Source organism: Plecotus auritus, assembly GCF_963455305.1.
Source record: "Plecotus auritus genome assembly, chromosome: 9".
NCBI classification, from domain to species: domain Eukaryota; kingdom Metazoa; phylum Chordata; class Mammalia; order Chiroptera; family Vespertilionidae; genus Plecotus; species Plecotus auritus.
This window is the reverse complement of record NC_137783.1, coordinates 108935806-108961167: the sequence shown is the minus strand read 5'-3', so window position 1 is coordinate 108961167 and position 25362 is coordinate 108935806. Positions and strand designations below refer to the sequence as shown.

At 49.3% G+C, this 25362-nt stretch overlaps 1 protein-coding gene across 1 annotated transcript; it reads left to right on the top strand.

Annotated features, from left to right (window-relative positions):
• Window positions 1-4372: 4372 nt before the first annotated feature.
• Window positions 4373-25139, top strand: MOGAT2 (monoacylglycerol O-acyltransferase 2; the record flags this gene model as incomplete). The annotated part of the gene is made up of 6 exons (XM_080640774.1): window positions 4373-4463; window positions 13067-13245; window positions 21541-21745; window positions 22103-22277; window positions 22919-23118; window positions 24985-25139. The coding sequence occupies 6 exons, from the start codon at window positions 4373-4375 to the stop codon at window positions 25137-25139; spliced, it is 1005 nt and encodes a 334-aa protein (XP_080496900.1).
• Between the last annotated feature and the right edge of the window lie 223 nt (window positions 25140-25362).

Here is a 25362-nt window from a genome sequence, read left to right as displayed (position 1 = left end):
ACATTTTTTTTTTCTATTTTAAAAGATATGCCTTCCTGCTGGGCTTAAACAGTAGAGTCAAGTGAAATGATCAGGGGGAATAGTTTTTAGTCAGAATCAATTTTCTCTTGATGACTGGGGGGGGGGAGGGGTGTGGCTTGCAATTTGGCCAAGAGGATCCACATTTTGCCTTCTGCATCTCTACAGAGTAGCAGAGCACTGGGGATATTGAGGGTGAGAAAAGGGGAGCAGAACCTGTTGAAATAAGAAAAATATTTCTCTCTGGCCGGATTTAAATAGTGATAATGTCACCTGCTTAAAACACCCAGCACTGTAACTGGCGCATATCAGCTACGATGCAAATGGACTTCTCATTCCCCTTCTCACATAGGATTGTCATCCTGGTGACCTGGGGGCAAGGACTACCTAAAAGAGGAGGACACCAGGACAGGGTGGACCAAACTCAGTGAGATTGGGGGTTCAGAAATGGCTTGAGGGAAGGAAACTATCCTTTGCCAAGTGCCTACAGACTGCCAAACATATGCTAGTGCCTTCATATTGATCCTGACAGTAGTCCATGAGTTGGTTTTATTCATCTCATTGGGGCCTAATGATTAGGCAGAAGAGGAAATCAGGGCTCAGAAAGAGGAAGTGACTTGCCCCAAACCAAGGAATTAATTCAAGGTTGAGCTAGCATGAGTCAGGCCTTTATAAGCCCAAAGTCTCTATACTCTCCATTATACAGACAGCCCTGTGTGGTCGGATGCTGGGAAAATGGAATACTGAGAATGAGACTGAGGAGTGGGAGAGCCAACAGCTCTGATCTCTCTTCATTTATTCGGCTCAGGGCCTTAAGTTCTTGGAGGAGCCACACTTCAAGAGAGCTACATCTGAGCCAGCAACACATGGGGTGGGGGCAGGGTGGGCAAGAGAACAGCAGGAGGGTGCAAGGTGAGATAAGGAGGTGCTCTGAATTTCCTCTCCACCCAAAGCTCTTTCCCCCTCTTCTCATCCCCAGGCCCTCTATGGCACATCAGGGGTGACGCTGCTGCGCCTGTGTGAGGAGCTGGGAACCCTCCCACCCCAGCCACCCAGCTCTGGTGTGGACTCAGCTCTAAGCTGTCTGGTGGGCCAGGCCTCTTCACAGAGACCCAGAGATTACCTTTTTATAACCTCAGGGCCTCATGACTCAGGGCCCATAAGCTTTTCAAGCACTTATGCAAATATTTAAGCCCTGAGAAGAAAAATATATTGGCTCCAAAATGTGATCAGAAAAAAAAAAAAAAATCAAAATTAATATGTGTGTAGCCCTAGCTGGTTTGGCTCAGTGGATAGAGCATCGGCCTGCAGACTAAAGGCTCCCGGGTTCGATTCCGGTCAAGGGCACATGCCCAGGTTTCAGTCTCAATCCCCAGTAGGAGGCGTGCAGGAGGCAGCCGATCAATGATTCTCTCTCATCAGTTCTCTCTCATCATTGATGTTTCTTTCTCTATCTCCCTCTCTCTTCCTCTCTGAAATCAATAAAAACATATTTTTAAAAATCTTTTAAAAATTCTTTTTAAGTATTAATATGTTTTTAAATATCTACAAATGCAATATTATGTCAATTAGTCATGGGCAACCCAAAGCAATTCTTATTTAGTTATAATAAATATTGTTCAAGTTATAAAACAAAAGGAATAATTTACTCTTTACCAAACTCCAAATTATAGAAATCCTTTCCCAAACTGCTATTGCAGTAAATGGTATTTGATGGCAGGAGCAGCTTCCTGTGCTTGTCATGACAAAAGTGGCTCCCGGCTATAAAGGCCTTTGAAGGACTCTGCTGGCCTTGCAGTGCAGGGTCCTTCTGGTCACAGTGGTGGTCACAGAGGAAGGAACTGCAGCTGGCTTTCGGGTGGAACTGGGTATCACAATTCAGTAGGCAGGGACATGGCTGGAGGCCATCTGCCATCAGCAGGTGTGGCCTCTTAGGAAATACTGAAGAAGGGCAAGGAGCAAGGCAGCCCATTGGTTACTGGAAACCAAAACAACCATTGTTCACCTGCTCTGCCTGAGCAAGGAGAGCAACATGTTCAGGTGTGGGTTTTAACAACTCTTTCTGGCTGCTGCTGTGTGGAGAAGGGGCTGGCGGGGGCCAGCCTGGAGACAGCAAGACTGGGAGGAGACTGTAACAGGGCCCAGTAAAGAGGTGACAGTGGTCTAGTCTGCAGTAAAGGCAGTGGAGACAGAGAAAAGAAGATGGGAGTTGAGAGGGGTGCCTAAGAAATGGCCAGACTTTCCAAATAACTGAATGTGGAAAGTGACAGAGAGGGAAGAGTCCGGGATGACCCCAGAGTGCTGAATTGGGGGAGGATGGGGAGTGGGGGTTGCCAATGGCAGCTAGGAATGCAGGAGGAGCAAGTGTGTGGTATTATGTCAGTTTGGGACACAGTAGGCTTGAAGGGCTTGTGGGATGTTCAAAAGAAACTGTCCAGGATGTAAAGTGACAAAGTGGCTTCATAAGGTGGGCCCAAGGTGAATAAGGCACAGATGAGGGCACCCATCCAGGTCAGACAGAGCACATGTTTATTTACTGGAAAATACATTGGCTCCAAACTATGATCAGGAAAAAAAGCAACATCAAAATTCCAGAATCCAGACGAATCCAGGATACTCTCAAACTCCTTAATTTAATCACATCCACAAAGTCCCTTTTGCTATATAAGGTAGCATTCACAGGCTCTGGACGTTAGGATGTGGTCATCTTTGGAGGCTATTATTCAGCCTATGGTAAGTGCCCATCTAGCACATTCATCACCAGAGCATGGAAAGCCTGTCTGATCCAAGCCCCAGGCTCAGAATTCTCCATCCTGACCAGGCCAGAGAAGATTTAGCTCTTCTCCACCAAAGCCAGTAGAAATAAATCCTTCAGCTATCTCTTTAAGTCCCCCTCTCAGTTTTGCCTATTATCTGGGCTTCTCCCAAGCCCTTGCGGACCTGCCCTGGAAAGCAGTTGATCCTGCCCACAGTTTCTCAGAATGACCACCAGAGGGAGCGCCTCACATCTGGTGCGTGCTGATTTTCTCCTCCCCCACTGGTCTCTCCTCTTCCCCCCCTTTCTTTCTCCTCCCTTAAAAGCCCTTGGGAAGAAGAACTGCACACTCTCCCTCCCACACTCTCTCTCCCACGCTCTCCCTCCTGGGAGCACGTCCATGCCTTTCTCCGCTCCCTCCCCCTCTTCTTCTCCCCAGGTGTGTTACCTTTACCTTTACCATCTTTTCTTCTAAGTGGCAAGGGCCCTTCCTTTGCCTCTGTAACTTGTTTCTTGAGCCCATTTCTTCTACCACCCACTTCTACCTCTGCAACTTTCTAAATAAACTTTCTCTTATAGTTTGAGTCTTGGCTTTGAATTCTTTCTTAGCCAGAACTCAATACTAAGGTTGCTGAACCCACCGGTCTAACACCTGGTGCCATTCCAGCTGCCGCAAACAGGGCCAAGGGATCCTCTATAATAAAAGGCAAATTGTCCCCTTGACTGGGAGTTTGACCAGGAGTTTGACCAGGGGGTGGGGCTGGCTAGCCAACTGCCCTTGGCCCCTCCCCCTGGCCAGCCCCACCCCCAAACACCCCCCCAATCGTGGGTGGGGCCAGCCAGACCCCATCCATGCACAAATTTGTGCACCGGGCCTCTAGTTTTTAAATAAGAGCATATTTGGAGAGGGGAACAATAGACATGGCAGAAGAGAGAGGAGACCATTACTGGAGCCAGATCATTGGGTAGGTAGGAAGAGGACAGGATAGTATTATACTTGACTAGAGGCCCAGCCTGGCCTGCGCCCTCTCACAGTCCGGGAGCCCCGTGATCGATTGCCCCCCTCAGAGGGAGGCCCTGCCCACCCACCACAGCCCTCCAGTCAGTGGCCTGGGCCTCCCTCTGCATGGTGACCATGGGGCGATGGCCAGCCCCCAACCAATTGCATTGCACCCGCCATGGCTGGCCTGGCGCCAGTGGGTGTCATAGCATGGTCGTCAGGATGGTCTCCTTTGGTTCGGTCGATTTGCATATTACGCTTTTATTATTATAGATAAGCGAAGGGCAAGATTCAAGCAACCAGCAAAAGGTGATCCTGTAGATAAGGTGTTGCCTGAGGAGACAGCTGTCCTGGATAAAGGCTATACACTTCCTTCTCTTTCTCCTCCTTTTAGCTGAGCCCTGGGCACAAGGATTCAAAGGTTTCTCCTAGGAAACAGGCTCCTGCAAGGTGGGGGCAGGGAGGCCTTTGGGCCTGGCTGGGCGGGGCAGCCTCCTCCCCCACAAATGCTTATACAGCCTCTGCCAGTAACAAAACCCTTTGGGTGCCTGGGAGCACAGTGGTACTCAGAAGCCTCCAGAGCCCACAGAGGAACCAGCATGGTGGAGTTTGCGCCCTGGTCCATGCCATGGGAGCGCAGGCTGCAGACCCTCTCCGTCCTACAGTGGGTCTTCTGCTTCTTGGCCTTGGGTAAGGCAGGCTGGTCTTGGGGACTGGGGAGACACGGTGGGAACCTACAATTTAGCTGCACGCAGTGCGCTGATGGTGGCAAGACATCAGTCCTCACGGGGGCTTGGCTGTGCTGAGTCCCTGCCGGAGGCCTTTGGAGGGTAGGGTTGGTGTGGGCATAGGGTGGGGCAGAAGCCATCACCTGTGCCTTTGGATAGGTTACTCCACTTTCCTGGGCTGTGGATTTCACTTTAGTATGAGGACAGAGCACCTGCCTCCCACGGCCTGGGGTGTGGGGAAGAATCTAGGCAGTTCCTGGAAAGGGCCCCTCAGGCTACTCAGTTCCTGGAAAGGGCCCCTCAGAACTTTCTTCCTTCCTTTCAGAGAGCAGGAGGCTGAGGGAGAAGGGGGATGAGAGGGGGTGGGGAGAAGGGAACAGGGAAAAAATCAAATGGGGAGAGAAAGTGCAGGCTGAATGTGGACTTGGGAGAGAGTGGGTTACCAGGTAAACGTAGGTTGAACTCCAGCTGGGCAACTGACTAGCTGTGTGACCTTGGTGGACCCATGCCTGACCTCTCCAGGCCTCTATTTCATTCATCTGCATAATGGGAATAACAATGCGGATCTTACCGTGCTCTTATGGGATGAAATGAAGAGACGTGTTTACTCTGCCCAGCACAGACCTGGCTGGGTCCTGGGCTGGAATCACACAGGAGAGTCCTTTCCCTCCCCGACCCCCCGCAGTGAACACATCTGTTATGGCTAGGAGGCCACAGCTGCCCAAGCTTCAGCTCTGCTGAAGGGAACACTTTAGAGGAGGGCCCAGGACTGAGGATTGGGAAGAGAGGTGATTGGGAGTATGTGGATTCCTCATTTCATCTGCTGGCACTAGACCCGGTAGAAACTGCCACCCCCAGGATGGTGCTCAGTCTAGTCACAGCCACCACTGTCCTGGTGTTAAAATACGGACATACGCTGTGTAGGTTGGTCAACATCCATCACACACATACACACGCTGCTACTACCACCAGGTGCATTCTCAGAACCTCACAGTTCTGCAAAGGATTCACCCCCAGCAAAGCAGGCACTTAGGTACCCTGCCCCTAGCATCACCTGTACCTTGGGCAGGTTACTTAACTTTCCTGAGCTGTGTCTTCCATCCTAACGGTTGTTAAACATTTTATATATCCTTGGTTATCCCCATGACATAGAGGAGCAAAGAAATGAAGTGCCTTAAATGTCAAAGGTTGTAGAGTCCTTAAATAACTTAAGTGTCAAAGGTTGTAGAGTCCTGAGCTCCTCCTACTGACAGGGCAAGAGGAGGGAGGAGAGAGGGCAGAGGTGTGGGAGGAGGTGTGGGTTAGGAGGCTGTGGGAAAAGCATGGGCAGGGAGGTCTATGCCCAGGGCAGACTGTAAATGCTGGCTCCTGGACAAAGGGCATTGGGGCCCAGAGGCAGGCAGGTGCACCGTAGGGATCACAAGAGATAAGGAATCGCATACTCGGCTTGCCTTGTGTGAGCTTTTTGAGCACAAGTGTGTCTGGCTGGCTGTGCCCACCCCCAGCCCTGCAGGTAGCCCGGGAGCCTGGGAATGTCAGGAGCAGCACAGAGGTCTAAGTCACCCTGAGCCTGGAGGACTAGAGGAAAGACAGCTGAGAAAAGGGATCTGGGCCCGCAGGTGCCAGGAGTGGGAGGTTGTACCTTACCTTATCCCTTATCCTGGGGACAAAGGAGAGTGACAGGGTCTAATCTGTGTGTTAAAGGGCCCTGTGGCTGCTGTGGAGTTATCTACAGTGTATGGGGTGTGGGGAAACAGATCAACCACAGGGAGCAGTCACAATCTAGATCAAGGCTTACCCATAGGCCAAATCCAGCCCACCTATTGTTTTTGTTGTTGTTTGTTTCTTTCACAAACTTTGATTCCAATTTTAATTAATCAATTAATTCCCCCCTTGACCCCCTTCACCCTGCTCCCCCTCCAAGTGATTGTATTTGCACAGTCCATGAGGTTAAGAATGGTTTTTACATTTTTAAATGATTGCATTTTATTTTATTTTTAAAATCTTTATTCTTGAAAGTATTACATATGTCCCTCTTTTTCCCCCATTGACCTCTTCTAGCTCACTCCTGCTCCCTGCCCCAGGCCTTCACTGCCCTATTGTCTGTGTCCATGGGTTAGCCATATATGCATACAAGTTCTTTGGTTGATCACAGCACCACCTCCCCCCACCCCCCGCCAGATTCCCCAGTCTATTCTATGCTTCTATGTCTCTGGATCTATTTTGTTCATCAGTTTATTTTGTTCATTAGATTCTACATATGAGTGAGATAATGTGATACTTGTCTTTCTCTGACTGGCTTATTTCACTTAGCATGATACTCTCCAGGACCCTCCATGCTGTTTCAAAGGGTAAGAGATCCTTCTTTTTACTGCTGCATAGTATTCCATGGTATAAATGTACCACAGTTTTTTTATCCACTCATCTACTGATGGCCACTTGGGTTGTTTCCAGATCTTATATTGTAAACTAGAGTCCCGGTGCACAAAATTTTGTGCACGGGGGGGGGGGGGGGGGCATGTCCCTCAGCCCAGCCTGCACCCTCTCACAGTCCGGGACCCCTCGAGGGATGTCCGGCTGCCACTGGGAGCGGGCCTAATCTGGCAGTTGGACATCCATCTCACAGTCTGGGACCCCTCACTCCTTACTGCCCGCCTGCAGCTGAGGCGGGAGAGGCTCCTGCCACCTCTGTGCTCGACAGCCATGAGCCGACTTCTGGCTGAGCAGCGCTCCCCCTGTGGGAGTGCACTGACCACCAGAGGGCAGCTCCTGCATTGAGAATCTGCCCCCTGGTGGTCAGTGCGCATCATAGCAACCAGTCGTTCCACCATTTGGTCAATTTGCATATTAGGGTTTTACTGTATAGGATTGTGCTGCTATGAACATCAGGGTGCATACATTCTTTCTGATTGGTGTTTTGGGTTTCTTAGGGTATATTCTTAGAAGTAGTATCACTGGGTCAAGTGGTAGTTCCATATTTAATTTTTTGAGGAAACTCCATTCCATTTTCCCTAATGGCTACACCAGTCTGCATTACCACCAGCAGTGCATGAGGGTTTTTTAATTTGTATCTCTCTGATGATCAGTGCACTACTTTGAGCATTTTTTCATATGTGTCTTAGCCATCTGTATGTCTGCTTTGGAGAAATGTCTATTTAGGACCTTTGCCCATTTTTTAATTGTATTGTTTGTCTTTGTTAAGTTGTATGAGTTCCTTATATATTTTGGATATTAACCCTTTATCAGATGTATCATTGCCAAATATGTTCTCCCATACAGTGGGCTGGCTCCCTTTTTGTTTTGTTGATGGTTTATTTTGCTGTGCAGAAGCTTTTTATTTTGATGTAGTCCCATCTGTTTATTTTCTCCTTTATTTCCTTTGCCAATGGGAGATGTCTGAAATTTTGCTACCTCTGGTTTCTTCTAAGATTTTTATGGTTCCCTAACTTACATTTAAGTCTTTTATCCATTTTGAGTTTATTCTTGTGTATGGTGGTCTAGTTTCATTTTTTGGCATGTATCTGTCTAATTTTCCCAACACCATTTACTGAAGAGACTGTCTTGACTCCATTGTATATTCTTGCCTCTTTTGTCAAATATTAATTGAGTGTAATGGCTTAGGTCAATTTCTTGGGTCTCTGTTCTGTTCCATTGATCTATATGCCTGTTCTTATGCTAGTACCAGGCAGTTTTGATTACAGTGGCTTTGTAGTATAACTTGATATCTGGTATTGTGATCCCTCCAACTTTGTTCTTCTTTTTCAAGATTGCTGCAGCTACTTGGGGGTCTTTTTTGGTTCCATAAAAATTTTTGGAGTATTTCTTCTAGATCTGTGAAATATGCTATTAGCATTGTAGTAGGGATTGCATTAAATCTGTAGGTTGCTTTGGGTAGTATGCACATTTTAATGATGTGAATTTTCCCAATCCATGAACACAGGATATTCTTCCACTTGTTTATGTCTTCCTCTATCTATTTTTTCAACATCCTGTAGTTTTCTGAGTACAAGTCTTTTTCCTCCTTGGTTAAGTTTATTCCTAAGTATCTTAAAATTTTTTAAAATTTTTTTTATTGATTTCAGAGAGGAAAAGTAATGCCGGTGTGTGTTTCTCGGCATCTAGAAGGGGTTCAGGAATCTGGAGAAGCAGCTGTGTGTAAGTTAGTCAAGAGTCCAGAGATGAAACATAATTTTGGAAGGCATTTGTGGGGCTAGAGGAGCTTGGCTAAAGAAATCAAGTTCTCCTGTCTCTCTGGACCCCTTGCTTTTTATTAATACAAATTGTCCTAAAGCAAGGTAGCTATACATATCAAAGGGTAAGGTTTGGTATACAGAATCTATTGTCAGATTGGAGGAACTACAGGTGTTTGGCCAGGAGGAGGCAATAACATATAGATTGAAATGCCCTCAGCTGTCTGGCAGCAAGCAATCAATTATGCATCCTTTTCAGGTTTGGGGAAATGCCCTCAGCCATTTCCAGATGATTCAGCCCTGCTGACATGCTAGAATTGGCTTCCAGCAGAAAAGAGAGAGAGAGAGATAGAAACATCAATGATGAGAGAGAATCATCAAACTGCTGCCTCACCCCCTACTGGGATCGAGCCTGCAAATCAGACATGTACCCTGATCGGGAATTGAACAGTGACCTCCTGGTTCATAGGTCAACGTTCAACCACTGAGCCACACTGACCAGGCCTAAGTATCTTAATTTTTTTGTAGCAATGGTAAATGGGGTTATTTGTTTAGTTTCTCTTTCTGAGAATTCATTATTGGTGTATAAAAAAAACATCCATTTCTGGATGTTGATTTTGTATCCTGCTACATTGTCAGTTCATTTATTAAATCTAGTAGTTTTTTTGGTGGAGTCTTTAGGATTTTCTATGTACAATATCATGTCATCTGCAAATAATGAGAGTTTTACTTCTTTCTTTTCAATTTGGATGCTTGCTATGGCTAGGACTTCCAATGCTAGAATAAGAGTGGTAAAAGCCAGCATCCCTGTTTTGTTCCAATTCTTAGGGGAAATGGTTTTAGTTTTTGCCCACTTAGTATGATGTTTACTGTAGGTTTGTCATATATGTCCTTTATTATGTTGAGATATGCTCCCTCTATTCCCACTTTGCTGAGAGTTTTTATCAAAAATGGGTGTTAGATTTTGTCGAATGCTTTTTCTGCATCTATTAATATGATCATGTGATTTTTGTCTTTCAATTTGTTTATGTGATGTATCATGTTTATTTATTTGTGAATATTGTACCAGTCTTGCATCCCTGGAATGAATCCCACTTGGTCATGGTGTATGATCTTTTCAATATATGCTGGATCCAATTTGCTAATATTTTGTTAAGGATTTTAGCATCTATGTTCATCAGGGATACTGGCCTATAATTCTCTTTCTTTGTAGTGTCTTTATCTGGCTTTGAAATTAGGATAATGCTGGCCTCATAAAAAGAGCTTGGAAGTGTTCCTTCCTCTGGAATTTTTTGAAATAGTTTGATGAGGATAGGTATTAGTTCTTCTTTGAATGTTTGGTAAAACTCCCCTGTGAAGCCATTTGGACCAGGTCTTTTGTTTGCTGGGAGTTTTTTTTTATTACTGCTTCTATTTCCTCAGTTGTTATTGGCCTGTTTAGATTTTCTGATTCTTCCTGAAATCAACTACAGTAAAAACACTCAAAAACATTCAAACACCTGGAGGCTAAATAGCATGTTATTAAACAACTAGAGGCCCGGTGCACGAAATTAGTGCACGGGTACAGTCCCTAGGCCTGGCCTTCGATCAGGGCCATCTTCCCCAGCTGCTCGCAGCCGCCCCAACCCTCCCACGCCCCCGCTGCCACCCACCCCCAGTTCCCTGTTTGCCATCGAATGATCAGTGCCTGACAGCTGGGGGAAGGGACCGAGAGGTGATCAGTGCGCCTCATAGTGACTGGTCCAGCGGTCATTCTGATTGTTCTGCTGTTAGGGTCAATTGGCATATTACCCTTTTATTATATAGGATGAATGGGTTACCAATGAGATTAAAAAAGAAAGAAAAAACTTCCTGGAAACAAATGGAAATGAACACACAACAACCCAGAATCTCTGGGATACAGCAAAAGCAGTTCTGAGAGGGAAGTTCATAACACTACAGGCCTACCTAAAAAAACAAGAAAAATTAATAACAAACTATTTAACCCCACAACTTAAAGAATTAGAAAGACAACAACAAGAAAAGCCCAGAGTAAATGGAAGGAAGGAAATAATAAAGATTAGAGCAGAAATAAATGATACAGAGAATAAAAAAAAAAAATCAAAAAAAAATCAATGAAACCAAGAGCTGGTTCTTTGAAAAGATAAACAAGATTGATGAACCCCTAGCCAGACCCATCAAGAAACAAAAAGAGAGGACCCAAATAAATAAAATCAGAAACCAAAGTAGTGAAGTAACAACTGAACACCACCGAAATACAAAGGTATGTGAGAAAATACTATGAACAACTATATGCCAACAAGCTGGACAATGTGGATGAAATAGACAAATTCCTAGAAAAATGCAATCTTCCAAAACTGCCTCAGGAAGAATAAATAACTGCATTTTAAATGGCTATATGACTATGTAATATCCTCTAGTTTGCCTCTTGAGCTGAAAAGTCCAAAATATTTACAATCAGGCCCTTTAAGAAATACATTGCCAACCCTGGTCTAGGGAGGCCAGCAGTGGGTGGAAAGAAGTGGCCTCTTTCGAGAGATATTTAGGAGACGGGGTCCAGAGGGCAGGATTTAAAGGCTGGCAGGAGAGTAAAGGAAAAGTGGGGGGCGGGGGGAGGTAAAGACTGCACATTTAATGAACAGCTGGTTCACTCTGGAGTTAGAGGAGGCATTTTGGGGAGTGGTGAAAAATGGCTGGAGAAGCCAACCAGGACCTGGCACTGAGGACTCAGGGCCCAGAGTCACATACTCTCTCAATGGGTAACTTCTTCACTGTCTGTTTCCTTTCCTCGCCTCTATAACTCACACACTCGCCCAGGAAGGTAAGCTCCATACAAGCAGTTTGTCTTGTTCTCTGCTGCATCTCTAGCTCCTGCAAGTGTTGGAGTTGATAAATATTTGTTGAATGAGTACATGGGAGCAAGATGTAGCCAAAAACAATAGAATTGAATGCCAGGTCCCATCTTACGAGCTCTCTGTGTGCCCTTAGCCAATTTGCACGCCTTCTCTGGACCTTTGTAAAGCAGCGTTTAAAATTTTTCCCTCTCAGAGTTGTGAGGATTAAATGAAAGAAAGGGTCTCCCTTCCTAAGTGACCTTCAGTCTGGATTTTGCCTGCTAACAGGAATGAAAGGGTGAACCCAGGGTGAGGAAGCTGGTCCCTCCAGGTGTTCATTCGTTTTTCTTGCCTTGTGGCACTCGCCAGAACCTCTGGTACAATGTTGAAGGGAAGTGGGGACCTTTCTCCTTGACCAGGAAAGTGCATGCAGTGGGGTTGGGCCAGCCACACAGAGCTTGAATGCCAGGCCCAGCTGCTTGGGCTGTGCCTTGAAGTTATGGAGAAACCATGGGAGGTTTCATTAGAGGGGGACTTGCAGGATGTATCTTTGGGAAGAGGGGGCAGAGGGTGAACAGACAGAGGACTGGGCAGAAAGAGTATCTCCTTTTTCTCTGAGGTCCCAAAATATGGAAACTAAAAGCAGTTAATACAATCAGTTTTCCGCCAGGCTTTTATTGAGTACCTGGTGAATGCAGACTACAGTTGGCCCTTGAACAACATGGGGGTTAGGGTGCCAACGCCCTGTGCTGTCGAAAAGCCAGGTATAACTTTTGACTCCCCCCAAAACTTAACTACTAATAGCCTACTGTTGACCAGAGCCTTACAGATAACATAAACAGTCAATACATATTTTGTATCTTATATGTATTATATACCGTATTCTTACAATAAAATAAGCTGGAGAAAAGAAAATATAATTAAGAAAATCATACGGCCCTAGCCGGTTTGGCTCAGTGGATAGAGCGTCAGCCTGTGGACTGAAGGATCCCAGGTTCAATTCCGGTCAAGGGCACATGCCCGGGTTGTGGGCTCGATCCCCAGTAGGGGGTGTGCAGGAGACAGCCAATCAATGATTCTCTCTCATCACTGATGTTTCTATCTCTCTCCCTCTCCCATCCTCTCTGAGATCAATAAAAATATATTTAAAAAGAAAAAAAAAGAAAATTCTACGGAAGAGAAAACACATTCATAGTACTGTTCTGTATTTATTGAAAAAAATCTGTGTATAAATGGACCCATGAAGTTCATAGCCGTGCTGTTCAAGGGTCAACTATATTTTATTGGAGGAAGGGAGGTGGAGGGGACGACCAAAGTGAATAAGCAGCCTGGTGTAGTGGTGGGGGGCGGTGAGTTTTGGAGTTAGGCCTACCCAGGTTAAAATCTATGCTCCTGTGTGACGCTGGGCTGGCTGCATCCTCTCGTCTTTGAAGGCATGGGAAGCAGATCTCTTCTTCCTGGGGCTGCGGGCTGGACGGGCCAGTGAGGCTGGTACTGGGCATTTCCTTCCTCTCAGACCTCTCACCTGCTTCTCTCCCCAGCTCAGACCTGCATTATAGTCTTCATAGGCCTCCTGTTCACCAGATTCTGGTTCTTCAGTGTCCTGTATGCAACTTGGTGGTACCTGGACCGAGACAAGCCATGGCAGGGCGGCAGGCGCGTCCAGGTCCTGAGACGCTCCGTCGTATGGAAGTACATGAAGGACTATTTCCCCGTCTCGGTGAGTATCAGGGCTGACTTGGGTATGGCCAGGGCTAACGTGTCCCACTTCTCCACGGAGAAAGTGGGGCCCTGTGTGAAGGGAGAAGAGCTGGACTGGGAGGCAGGAGACAGGGCTCCACCACTGTGCACCATGGGGAAGAGTCCGGCCATGGTTTCCCACCTATGGGCATGAGAAGCCAATATGAGGGCTGATGAATGCACAGGATTTGAAAGAGCTCTGTGAGGCATATCGTGTGGCCCACATATGTATCTTATAGGTGTAAACCCCTCTGCAGCCCAGGCTTGGGTGGAGGGAGATAATAAACTCAAGGTCCTAAGAGACCACCTACTCCACATTTCATCAGATGAGACACTGACACCCAGAGGGACAAAGGTATGACCGAGGCCACACAACAAGTTTTTGTTTTGTTGTTTTGTCTTTGCTGGTTTTAAAGTTTGTGCATTAACTATGGGTAAAGGAGAAGGGGAGCGAACCCTGAACTGGTTCTCCGGTTCTCTCCTGCTCCTAACTCTGGGATGCTATGTGTCCTTGGGTTGGGCCTTGCCCCATTCTGAACCTCAGTTTCCCCATGTATCCAGTAAGCAGACTGATCTCTCCTGCTCTGAGTGCCTTGAATCTCTGACTCTGACTCAAGGCATCTCATGACCGTTCTGAACAATTGACTCTGGACCCAAAGATTAGTCCTGGGTGAAGCACATCTCTGGATTCACAGACCTTCAGCTTCTTTACTGAACCCCAGACAGACGAAACCCTGGATGTAAGCCGCTGGGCAGGGCTGTTGTATTGGCCAGATGAGATAGGACCGGGAAAACAAGGGAACACAGAGAGGAGCCAGGCAGGGACAGTTGGCTCTTCTCTGGAAACAGTAAAGAACAAAAAAAGGTATAGAATGTGGTCTCTGGAACTAGATGGACTAGGTTCTAATACCAGTTCCGCCACCCACCAGCTGGGTGACCTTGAGTGAGTTACAGTCTCTCTGAGCCTCAGTTCCCACACAGGTAATGTGGAGATGATGCCACCTACATCCTTGGGCTGCATTCTGGGGTTCAATGAGACAGGGGTTACAGTACCTTGTAGGTTCTCAGTAAACTAGTGGCTAGGATTTTTTTACCGAGTCAGTGGGAAGTCTGGGAGGCTTGGGTGTGGCTGCAAGTCTGATAGCCCAGAGCCACACTGCTTTGACCTTCACAACTGCTTGGCTTCTCCGCCTCCATCCAGATCCCCACCTCTTCCTGTCCCTCCAGGAGTCTGTTCTGCAGCTGATAAAGGGGAAAGGAGGGAGGAAACAGGCTCCCTGAGGTTAAACAGAGTCAGCACTCCTGCATCGCTTCCAAGAGTCCTGAGGCCCAACAAGGACTAGCAAAGGCTGAACAACAACTGGGGTACAGGAGCCCCTAATGCCCCAGTAAGAAGGTCCTCCTGGGCAAAGGACAAGGGTGGGCAGGGCAGGGCAGGGCAGGGGCTGGGCAGAAAGCAGGAAGTTGGCCAGCAGAGACTTCCATGCTCATGTTGAAAGGCAGAGTGAGTGGGCAGTGCTGAGCTAACCTGAGGGGCCCAGGTGGGGGTGATCTTCCTCACCCCCCATATCACTTCCTCTGCAGTGTGCCCTGCTAGGATATTGTCATCAAAGGCAAGCAGGGCTTGCTGGGTCCTAAAAGGAGCCATGGGCATGTCACGGGCAGACTCCCTTATCCCCACTCAGGATTTCTGAGCTTGACATTCTGAATTCCCTTCCCTCCCTCTCCTCCTCCCAGGCCAGGGCTTGCTCTCCTGTTCCAGGAAGGTCAGAGTTTCTATGGGAAAGTGTGGCCTGGAACTTGGGAGTGTATGTGGACAGCAACTTCCAAGCCAAAGAAACCTTAAGCAGGTTCTGGCCTCTGGTGGAGTTTTGTGGATTCTCACCCTGTGGTCTCCCCTCTCACTGTGAGCTGAATCTGTAACTGGACAATCAATGGGTCTGTGAGCCAATCAGAGACAGGGTTGAATCATATATGAGCATTTATTCCAATACCCCCGGCAGCATGGGAGAGCAGCAGGTCACCCACAAAAATCTGCTCTTGCCCCCCGCCCCCATAAACCAGCTGCTTATACTGGGTAGAAAGACAAAGATTACATGGGGAAGTAGGCTAAGAGGGCAAATGGGCAGTTTACAGGCACACAAAGGGCTGGGGATCTTCAGTGGTTCTCAACCTTCCTAATGCCGCGACCCTTTAATACAGTTCCTCATGTTGTGGTGACCCCCAACCATAAAATTATTTTCGTTGCTACTTCATAACTGTAATTTTGCTACTGTTAATGAATCGTAATGTATATATCTGTGTTTTCCGATAGTCTTAGGCGACCCACAGGTTGGGAACCGCTGCATAGAGCCTAAGACCATAGAACCGCTGCTGTAGAGCCTAAACACAGATATTTACATTACGACTCATAACAGTAGCAAAATTACAGTTATGAAGTAGCAACGAAAATAATTTTATGTTGGGGCTCACCACAACATGAGGAACTGTATTAAGGGGTCGTGGCATTAGGAAGGTTGAGAACTACTGTTCTAAGGGTAGTGATATACAAAGGTCTGGGGATCTTCTAAGGGCTGGCGATTCTGGTTTCTGCAACAGGTTGTTAATCTTCCCACTATAACAGGCCACTCCAAATGGGGAGGATGGACTTCATTTCCAGGTGAGCTCCCAGTTCCCGAGTGCAGCTGTCAGCCAGGGTAGAATGTGCCTTCTTTAATCAGAATAAAACAATCACGGTTAACAGAGCATGGTTCATATTCCTTACAATTATAGCTGGTTCCCCAACATTCTATTTCCGTCACTTCCAAATCCCGAGTTCACCAGGGAAAGAAAAGGGTCAGCACAGGCGCAGGCCCAGAAGCCGGCACATATGGCTTCTGAGCAACGAGCCTAATGTTCAGTGTGAATAAAGTAGACGGTCACCTGGGGATGAGGCTAAAGCGTTTTTCAGGGACAAGGTAACCGAGGCCCCTGAAGACCATCGTACAGAACTGGGACTCTTCAACTGAAAATTCTCCAGGGGGCTGTCATACAAGGGCCCACAAAGGGTAGCATCTGGCTCTTTGCACCTAGAGCTGCTGCCATTGCAGGTCTGGCAGAAAATGATGCTGAGGTGGCTCTGAGCCTATCCTACCCCAGCCAGGTAGCTCTCAAGGAGGGTTTCCCAATCTCGGCACTATTGACAATGGTGGAAGAGTGGGCTTGCTTTGCCGAAATTCTGCTTACACAGTGTTTCAGGATTGTTGCCCCCTGTAGGCCTGTTGCATCACTGCCTGCAGAGGGCTGGCAGTACCACCAGGTGGCAGAGGGCGAGATGACACACACTTTTACTTTGCCTGTCTAGGCTGGGCACCTGTAGGGGTGGGGCTGTGGCCTCCAGATTCTCTTCCCTATAGGCTCCCTGGAGACCCTCCAACTCTCCCAAAAAGCCCTACAAGGACCTTGGGGTGAGCAGGAGGTAGGGAGTCCCAGCTCTGCTGGAGCTCCCCCTCACCTCCAACCCACATTCACAGGCCTCTGCAGTCCCATCAAATACATGTGGATTTCTGAGCTCCTATCAGTTCTTACTGATTTTTTGAACTAGTGTCTAGTGGCAGAATTTCAGGCAAAATTAGGAAACTGTTTCTGGGCCCTGGACTTTTCTAGGCTCACCCTATGGGCTTCCTAAAAAGCTAATGATGGAGAGCCAGGCAATGTTTGCTGTAGTAGGAGCTGTCCACCTCCCGATGAAGACCAGTGCCTGGGAGCTGGGTTTTCCCTGTGCAGATTTCATCATCCCAGAGCAAACACTGTCTACAGAGGCCAGGGCCTGAGGAGGGTCAGGTCTGGAGGAGTCTAGCAGACAGACCTCTGTGGCCAGGGCTGTGACCTGATGTCAGGAAAAGCTATAGTGCGAGACACCTCCCTCATCCCTCCCACCCACACCTGGGATGATCCCTCAGCTCCTCCTGCAGTCATCACTAGGGACTTCCTGACCCAAGTCCCAGCTCAGCCACCTCCCAGCACACCGAGGTCTCTTAACCTAAGTCAGAGAGACTCTGGTGCCTGGCCTCCCACCCAGGACAATTCCAGCTCACTCAGCCCTCGGACAGGCACTCACTTCCTTCTGCAATGGCTCCTGTCACTGTGGGAGGGCTCTGCCTGTGAGGTCTTCCTTCACAAGGAGATGGGCCTGTCTCCTGTGATCCTCGCAGTACTCCTCCCTCTGCCATCGGCACGGGGACCGGGCACAGAGAACAGCTGTCCCCTCAGCCCTAGGGCTGCCCTGCAGGGACTGAGGGACTCCATTGCTGTTGACTCCACTGCCTTTGCTGCCACTCCCTCTTCCAGCCAGGTAGCTCTCAAGGCGGCTTTCTCAGCACCATTGACATTTGGGACTGAATGAGTCTCTGCTGTATGTGTATGTGGGGCAGGGAGGGATTTCTGATTGACTTCATCCTGGGCCCCTACCCACTAGATGCCAGTAACACACCCCTCTACCAGTTGTGACAGCAAAAAATGTCTGCAAACATTACCAAATGCCCCCTCTGTGGGGAGAAGGGCTGGGCAAACTAATCCTGGTTGAGAACTGCGGCTCTAGAGCCTGGGTGGGGTGTCTCCCAGACTCCTCCAGACCTGACCCTTCTCTCCTCCCAACGATCTAAGTCCTGGCCACAGTTATCTTTTTATCTGGACTCTTAAAATGTTAAACAACAAAAACAGCCTGGCCGGCATGGCTCAGTATTTGAGCATCGACCTGTGAACCAGGAGGTCATGATTCGATTCCTGATCAGGACTCATGCCTGGGTTTCGGGTTTGATCCCCAGAGTCAGCCAACCAATGATTCTCTCTCATCATTGATGTTTCTATCTCTCTTTCCCTCTCCTTTCCTCTCTGAAATCAATAAAATATTTTAATTAAAAAAAAAGAGATGGGTCTGGGCAGACATGGTAGAGCCGCAGCCCCTCACTGTCCTCCCTCCCATCCTAGGTCCTGTTGTCCTCTCCTGGGAGCCTGCGCAGGGTCTGCTAGGCAAAGGTCTTGGGATTCAAAGTAGGAACACCCCTGGGAGAACTGAAAACATGTTTGCACCGAGACTTGTACCCAAGTGTTCATGGCCACATTATCGGAAATGGCCAAAGACCATTAAATGGACAAAGAAAAAGTGGTCTATCCATACAATGGAATAGTATTCAGTCATAAAAAGGAATGAAGTACTGATGCAGGCTTCAACATTGATGAACCTTGAAAACATTCTGTGGAGTACAAGAAGACGGTCATAAAAGGCCACACATTGTATGATTCCATTTATGTGAAATTTGCAGAAGAGGCAACTCCGTAGAGACAGACAACAGTGACTGCCAGGGGCTGGGGGAAAGAGAAGTGATGGGTTTCTTCCTGGGGTGTTGAAAATGCTCTAGTATTAGAAATGGTGATGGTTGCACACCTTTAAGTGTATTAGAATCACTGAGTTACACACTTTCAAAAGGTAAATTTGATGGTATATGAACTACATAATTAAAGAAAAGCAACCCCAGAACCTAGCAACCTGGCCGTCCCCTTCCCCAGCTGCCACTGCCTAGTGGCAGGCCCAGCCTGGGAGCACATGCGCCCGCAGAGGGGCTTTCCCCAGCCAGCCTTCTTTGCTTGGTCACACTCCCTGCCCCTAAGAGAACTGCGGGAGCAAGCAGAGAACACGACCCTTCACAAACCTTCCCTCTCTGTGTTTAGCACACCTGAACCAAGTAGCAACCTTGCCAGAAAAGCATCATCACTGTCCTGTGGGACAGAGGGAAAACTGAGGCAGGGCAAAGGTCATGTCATGGGCCAGGGGCAGGACCTGGTTCTCATGACCCCCCGCTCAGTGGAACCCAGGTGACACGTCAGAGCAGGATCAGGGCAGGAGTTGGCTGCATCAGCCTCATCTGTTCATGGTCTCATTCTTTTCTTCCTTCATTTCAGTCGCCCACAGAACATCCCCTCTGTTTCAGGCCTGCTTCAGGGATGTGGAGATGCCTCACTGGGTGGCCTCTAATCTCAAGGCCCTCACTGTGATGGTGGGATATTCCTTGGGCACAGGGGGGCAGATAGAAGAGGTCCGCCCTGAAAGTCAGCAGACCCATCTCAGTGCACACACTTGGACACGCACGTGTAGATGCACGAGCAGATACTGGCACAGTTGCCCAGACAAGGCCCTCACACTCACAGGATAGCTCTCTACACACAAAGACTTATTAAGGGGATAATCATCCAGTCATTTGTTGATTTATTTTGTTCATTTCATTATTCATTTAAAGTAGGTAATACATTCTTGTTCAAAATTCGAAAGGGACACATCCCGTCTCCCTGGTTCTTTGCCCAGAGGCAACTATGACAACCAGTGTTTGGTGCATCCACATACAAGCACATGCTGGTGGCAGTCTGCAAGCATCGTCTTGATCCTGGCTGTTTCATCTGACAGCCAGTTGTGGCTGGCTTCCCCTCTCAGGACAGGAGGAGCTGTGTCACACTTCTCTGTGGCTGCACAGTGGTCCATTATGCAAACATTTCGTGATTTGTCTAAAGGGGCCCTGTTGATGGACATTTGGGTGGGTGGGTGCCAGGTTTTTGCTGTTACCAAAAAACGATGATGCTCCAGGTAATAATCTCGTTCAGATGTCATGTTGCACGAGCATGAGAAACCCTGTAGCTAAATTCCTCAGCAGTGGAGTTGCTGGGCTGAAAGGTCGGTTACATTTTTTGGGTTGTGATATTGCCAAATCGCCTTTATGGGGGTTGTACAAATTACCTTCCCTCTAGCTGAGAAAGAAGGTTTATGAGAAAGGACTTGAGTGCAGGAAGCGAGGGATGTCTTTAAAGAAACACCACCAATTGGGTTCCTGAGGAGCACCTTTCCCAATGGGGTGGTGAGAAATCTCTGGTTATATGTCTATTTCGGCATCCAATAGATGCCCACTGCCTACGTGGAAGAGTTTTGGCCTTGTCTGGGAGGCAATGGTCCCTACAGCCTTTTTGCAAAGGGTTAGTGGTTACCTGGAGGGCACACTGTGGTGGGGAGCGGGGGGTGGGGGGAGGGAGGCAGGGGGTGGGTGCAGAGACCAAGTCCAGGTCAGGGACAGGAGAAGCTGGATGAAAGAGAGAGGCCCAGACCCCCATTGCTGTCCCCAGATCCCTGCAGGCTGCTCCAAGGGTGGACAGCATGGCCTCTGGGGCCTCAAAGACAGCAGTAAGAACCCTCCAGGCACCACCTGCTGAGAGTTTCAGCTTGATGACAGGATGAACTTTCATCCTAGCAAAGCTGAGCCAGAGTGGAAAGGGCTCTCCTCATCCCAATCCGGGAATGCAAACTGCAGGGCCCTGGCAGTCCTATCAGGGAGCCTCCTGCGGAGGGTGGGGGGATACACGTGGGCTGCAGGGCCTTCTAACTCTGATGGCTGTGGCTCCCAGAAAGCGGGATACTGGGGTAGGCCCTGCGGTTACACGCAGTCACTGCCCACAGCAGAAAGCTTGGCAGCCGCAGCCACATCGCAGCCTGTTCAGAAAGCGGCAGGAGCAGCATTTGTTAACTCAGTTCCAGCCCTCCTCTACTCACCCCACTTCACCTGGAAACTGCTAATGACAAATGGCTCTCCTCTCCCACTCAATCTACAATGCCTGGTGGTCCCTGCAGGCTGCAGGCCTGAGCAGACCCAGGCAAGTTCCTGTGCCAGCAGAGCCGCCCGTGTCCGGGGACAGAGCGGACAAAGGGCACTGAAGGTCTAGCATGAGGGGAGCAGAGAGCCACAGGTGAGATGTGAGGGGGGGGGGGGCCTCCTGGTCTGCAACCGAACAGGCATCCTCTCCCAATATATCGTGCAAAAGCTCATTCCCTGGTCTTAAGTGCCAATTTTCTTAAATTGAGTTTTGTGAAATGGGGTATTCCAGCATGGTGGCGCCCCCGTGTGGCCATCTGATGTCTTCTAATTCTATCCCGTCACGTTGCAGTCTTGGTAATTGCAGGGTACCCTCAGACCTGAACTTCTCAGCATTCCTGGGTGGGAGGGAGACAGGGCCAAATGTCCCCACGTTACAAATGAAAATCCTGGGAGGGAAGCAGTTTGTCCAAAGCCAGCTGCGAGTCTGAGACACAGCCGGCACCTGGAGGCACACCAGGTGCATTCACGCACCACATCTCAATCTTCCTGAGAACCAGAGGCTCAGAGATGGGGAGTGACGTGCCCAAGGTCACACTGGAGAGTGCCAGCATCCAAGTGGGGACACAGGTCCAGCTCTGGCTCACCAGGTTGTGTCCCCACAGCTGGTCAAGACTGCTGAGCTGGACCCCTCCCGGAACTACCTTGCGGGCATCCACCCCCACGGGGTCCTGGCCGCCGGAATCTTTGTCAACATGTGCACTGAGGGCACTGGCTTCTCGGAGCTCTTCCCCGGCATCCGCCCCCACCTGATGATGCTGAACCTGTGGTTCCGGGTCCCCTTCTTCAGGGATTACCTCATGACTGGGGGTGAGTCTTTCCCACCCGGGCAGCCAGGTAGATGAGGCTGCAGGCATGGGAGGAGGGAATCTGAGGGAGGGCTACCAGTAGTTCTGTACTTCTTCCAAGAGCATGAGCAGTGGAAGAAGGAGGCTAGAATCAAGGAAGCACTTCCCACAGCACCGTGCCGGGCAATGAGCGTGGAGAGGGGCTTAGGCATGAGGGGGAAGGCTCAGTCCCAGTCCTCAGGAACTCCCAGCTGGAGGGGGGGGGGGAGGGGGGGGCCAGCCTCTGTGGGCACTTTTGGTGGTCTCTTTGTTGGGCCACATCCACCCCCACAGTCCCTGCCCCTTAACCCCATAACTGACCACCTTCCTCTCTCCCCAGGGCTGGTTACATCAGACAAGGAGTGTGCTGCTCACATTCTGAACAGGAAGGGCGGGGGCAACCTGCTGGGCATCATTGTTGGGGGTGCCCAGGAGGCACTGAATGCCAGACCCGGGGCCTACAAGCTGCTGCTGCGGAACCGCAAGGGCTTCGTCAAGCTTGCCCTGATGCACGGGTATCTGGGAAGAGGGCTCTCGGTTCTGTTGGAGATCAGCAAGGATTTATTTTGGTGGGAAGACAGCAGAGACTAATGGAGTTTCTATTTGGGCAGGGAGATTTCTCAGCCCATTCACAAATGCACAGGCTATTGTGGTGAGACAAGTACTGTCTCATGGCCAAATACCCAGAAAGGGTTCCAGAATGGAGACTTTGGGATCAAAGGGCCTGGGTGGGAAGGGACATATTGCCCAAGGCTGGCACTAGATCTGAGACCACTGGGTTGTGGGAGACTGGAGTTTGGAGCATATCGCAGGGCTGTTCTCTGACCTCGGAGCACACGTGAGGAATCCAAGCTGGCTGGAGCAGGCGAGATTTTTCTACAAAGCTGGCAGATGATTTCTATCTGGAAGGACTCTGAAGCATTCTAATCTATCCATCATGGTGCGCCTGGGAGGTGGTGGCTCTGAGAAGGGGTCAGGACCGGCCCAAGGTCAGAAAGCAAGGCTCTGGCAGGTCCAGGAGACAACCTAGGCCTCCTACTTCCGGCCCAGGGCTCTGTCCTCTGCTCCAGTTCCTGGTCCCTGCGGGAAGCTAGGTGACCAGCTGGGGCCTTCTTTGGGGCCTCCAACATGCCTTCTCTTCTCTATCTCTCTCTAGGGTACCTCTGGTGCCAGTCTTCTCCTTTGGGGAGAACGAACTCTTTGACCAAGTTGAGAACTCTCCTGGCTCCTGGTTGCGTTGGATCCAGAACAGGCTGCAGAAGATCATGGGTATTTCCCTCCCGCTCTTCCATGGCCGTGGCATCTTCCAGTACAGCTTTGGCCTTTTACCCTACCGCCGGCCCATCACCACCGTGGGTGAGCCAAAACTCAGGCTGGGCGGGGGTAGCTCACAGGGAAAGGGGCCTGGGCTGTGAGCTGCCAGGGGACACGGGGATGGGCCAGGCACAACTTTGCCCTCACGGAGCTCACATTGACCGTGAAACAGACACACAAGCAGACGACCCCAACATGAGGCAGTGTGGGATGAGAACTGTAACAGAGGCACAAAGAACAATGGTTGCTACTGATTACTGAGTGCCTACTGTGTGCCAGGCACTGCACGGGCTCCCTTGTGTGCAGTGGCTCAGTTTCTCCTGACAACCTTCGAGGTAGAGACTATTATCCCTATTTCATTGATGGGAAACAGGCTCTGAGAAGTAACTTCCGAAAAAATCACACTGCCTTTGACTAACAAAGTTGAGGTTTGAATCAGGATCTGTTTGACTTTCTAAATATATTTTTATTGATTTCAGAAAGGAAGGGAGAGGGAGAGAGAGACAGAAACATCAATGATGAGAGAGAACCATTGATCGGCTGCCTCCTGCACGCCCCCCACTGGGGATCGAGCCCGCAACCTGGGCATGTGCCCTTGGCCAGAATCGAACCCGGGACCCTTCAGTCCACAGGCCAACACTCCATCCACTGAGCCAAACAGACTATGGTGGCTCAGAGAAACAGGGTTTAATTCTGACCCAGAGGATTAATAGGCTTCCTGGAAAAGGTGGGTACAAGGGAAGGGCAGCCCGCATCGGTTGGAACTGTGTATAAAGCAGCTATTAGCAGGCGTGGGTTTTAGAGCTGGGGGGTTTTCCTGTAAAGAAGGGCATGAGCTTTAGAGCCTGGACTTAACACCAGGTGTTCCTGCTATTTGGACACCTCATTTGCTTTCTTCTTGGATCCCAACCAGGTTCCTCTGACAAGGCCTGGAAAGAGAGGTCCATTTATCTCCACCCACCCATTCATTTATTGGTTGAGCACACACTCGGCGAACCCCCATACCAGGACTTTCCCTGTGCTGTGTGGCAATATTTTCATGAACGCTAATACTGCTGCTGCCTCCAAAGCGATTACTAAGAGGAGGAGGCAGGGGAGCTGCCTTCTCAGCCGGCAGAACCAGAGGGAGGAGGTTAGTTGAGGCCTTCCTGACTCCTCCCTCGAATGAAGGGTGCACTGCAGCCAGCATGGAGGGAGAGCAGGAGGAAGAGCAGCCTGGGCTGCAGACCCGCCTCATCCCAGAAATTACAGGCACTTCTGAGCATGGCATCTTCGACTCCCAGAACCATATGGCCCGGAGGATAAGAGCACATCCCCAGGCACTGAGTCTTCCTGGCTAGGCTGACCTTTTGTTGTTGTTGTTAATCCTCACCCGAGGATATTTCTTTCCCATTGCTTTTTAGAGAGTGGAAGGGAGGGAGGGAGAGAGAGAGAGGGAGAGGGAGAGAGAGAGAGAGAGAGAGAGAAACATCAATGTAAGTGAGAAACATTAATTGGTTGCCTCCTGCACGCTCCACCAAGGCCGGGGATTAAACCTCTGATCCTTCAGTGCGCAGGCCGACACTCTAACCACTGAGCGCACCATCCAGGGCTTGGCTATGCCACCTTCAGCAGGTTACTTAACCCCTCTAAACCTCATTGCCTCATCTACCAATGGGAATGATAGCAGGTTCTATCCCCAGATGATGATTATAACGATTAAAGGGGATAGTGCATGTAAAGCACCCAGCACATTTCTAGGCATTTTGCAATGCCAGCTGGTGGTGGTGTCTTATATCTGAATCTTGGAGTTGCTCTAACGTCTTAGAATTCATCACACGAAATAGGGTTGAAAGGGATGGCAGTAAGAGCACTTTCCTGCCCCAAGGGCCCCTGCTCTGGCCCACCACCCACCTCTGTGTCTTGCAGTGGGGAAGCCCATTGAGGTGCAGCAGATTTCACAGCCCTCGCAGGAGGAGGTGGACAAGCTGCACCAGCACTACATCGATGAGCTGTGCAACCTCTTTGAAGCCCACAAGCTCAAGTACAATGTCCCCAAGGACCAGCACTTGGAGTTCTGCTGAGCGCCTCCCCAGAGGAAGGGGCTGCCCCAAAGGGCAGGGCTGGCATTAGGGAGCCCGGTGGGAGGCGCTGTGATCTGAGAAGGCTTCCTGGAAGCATCTGTTGAACATCATCTCCAGAGTCTTCTGAGCCTCCTGCAAATCCAACCCCAAGTCACAGCTGGCAACGTGGGAGGGGCGACCAGACTCACACTGGGACACCTGTGCAGGTCCTCATCTCCTTGGT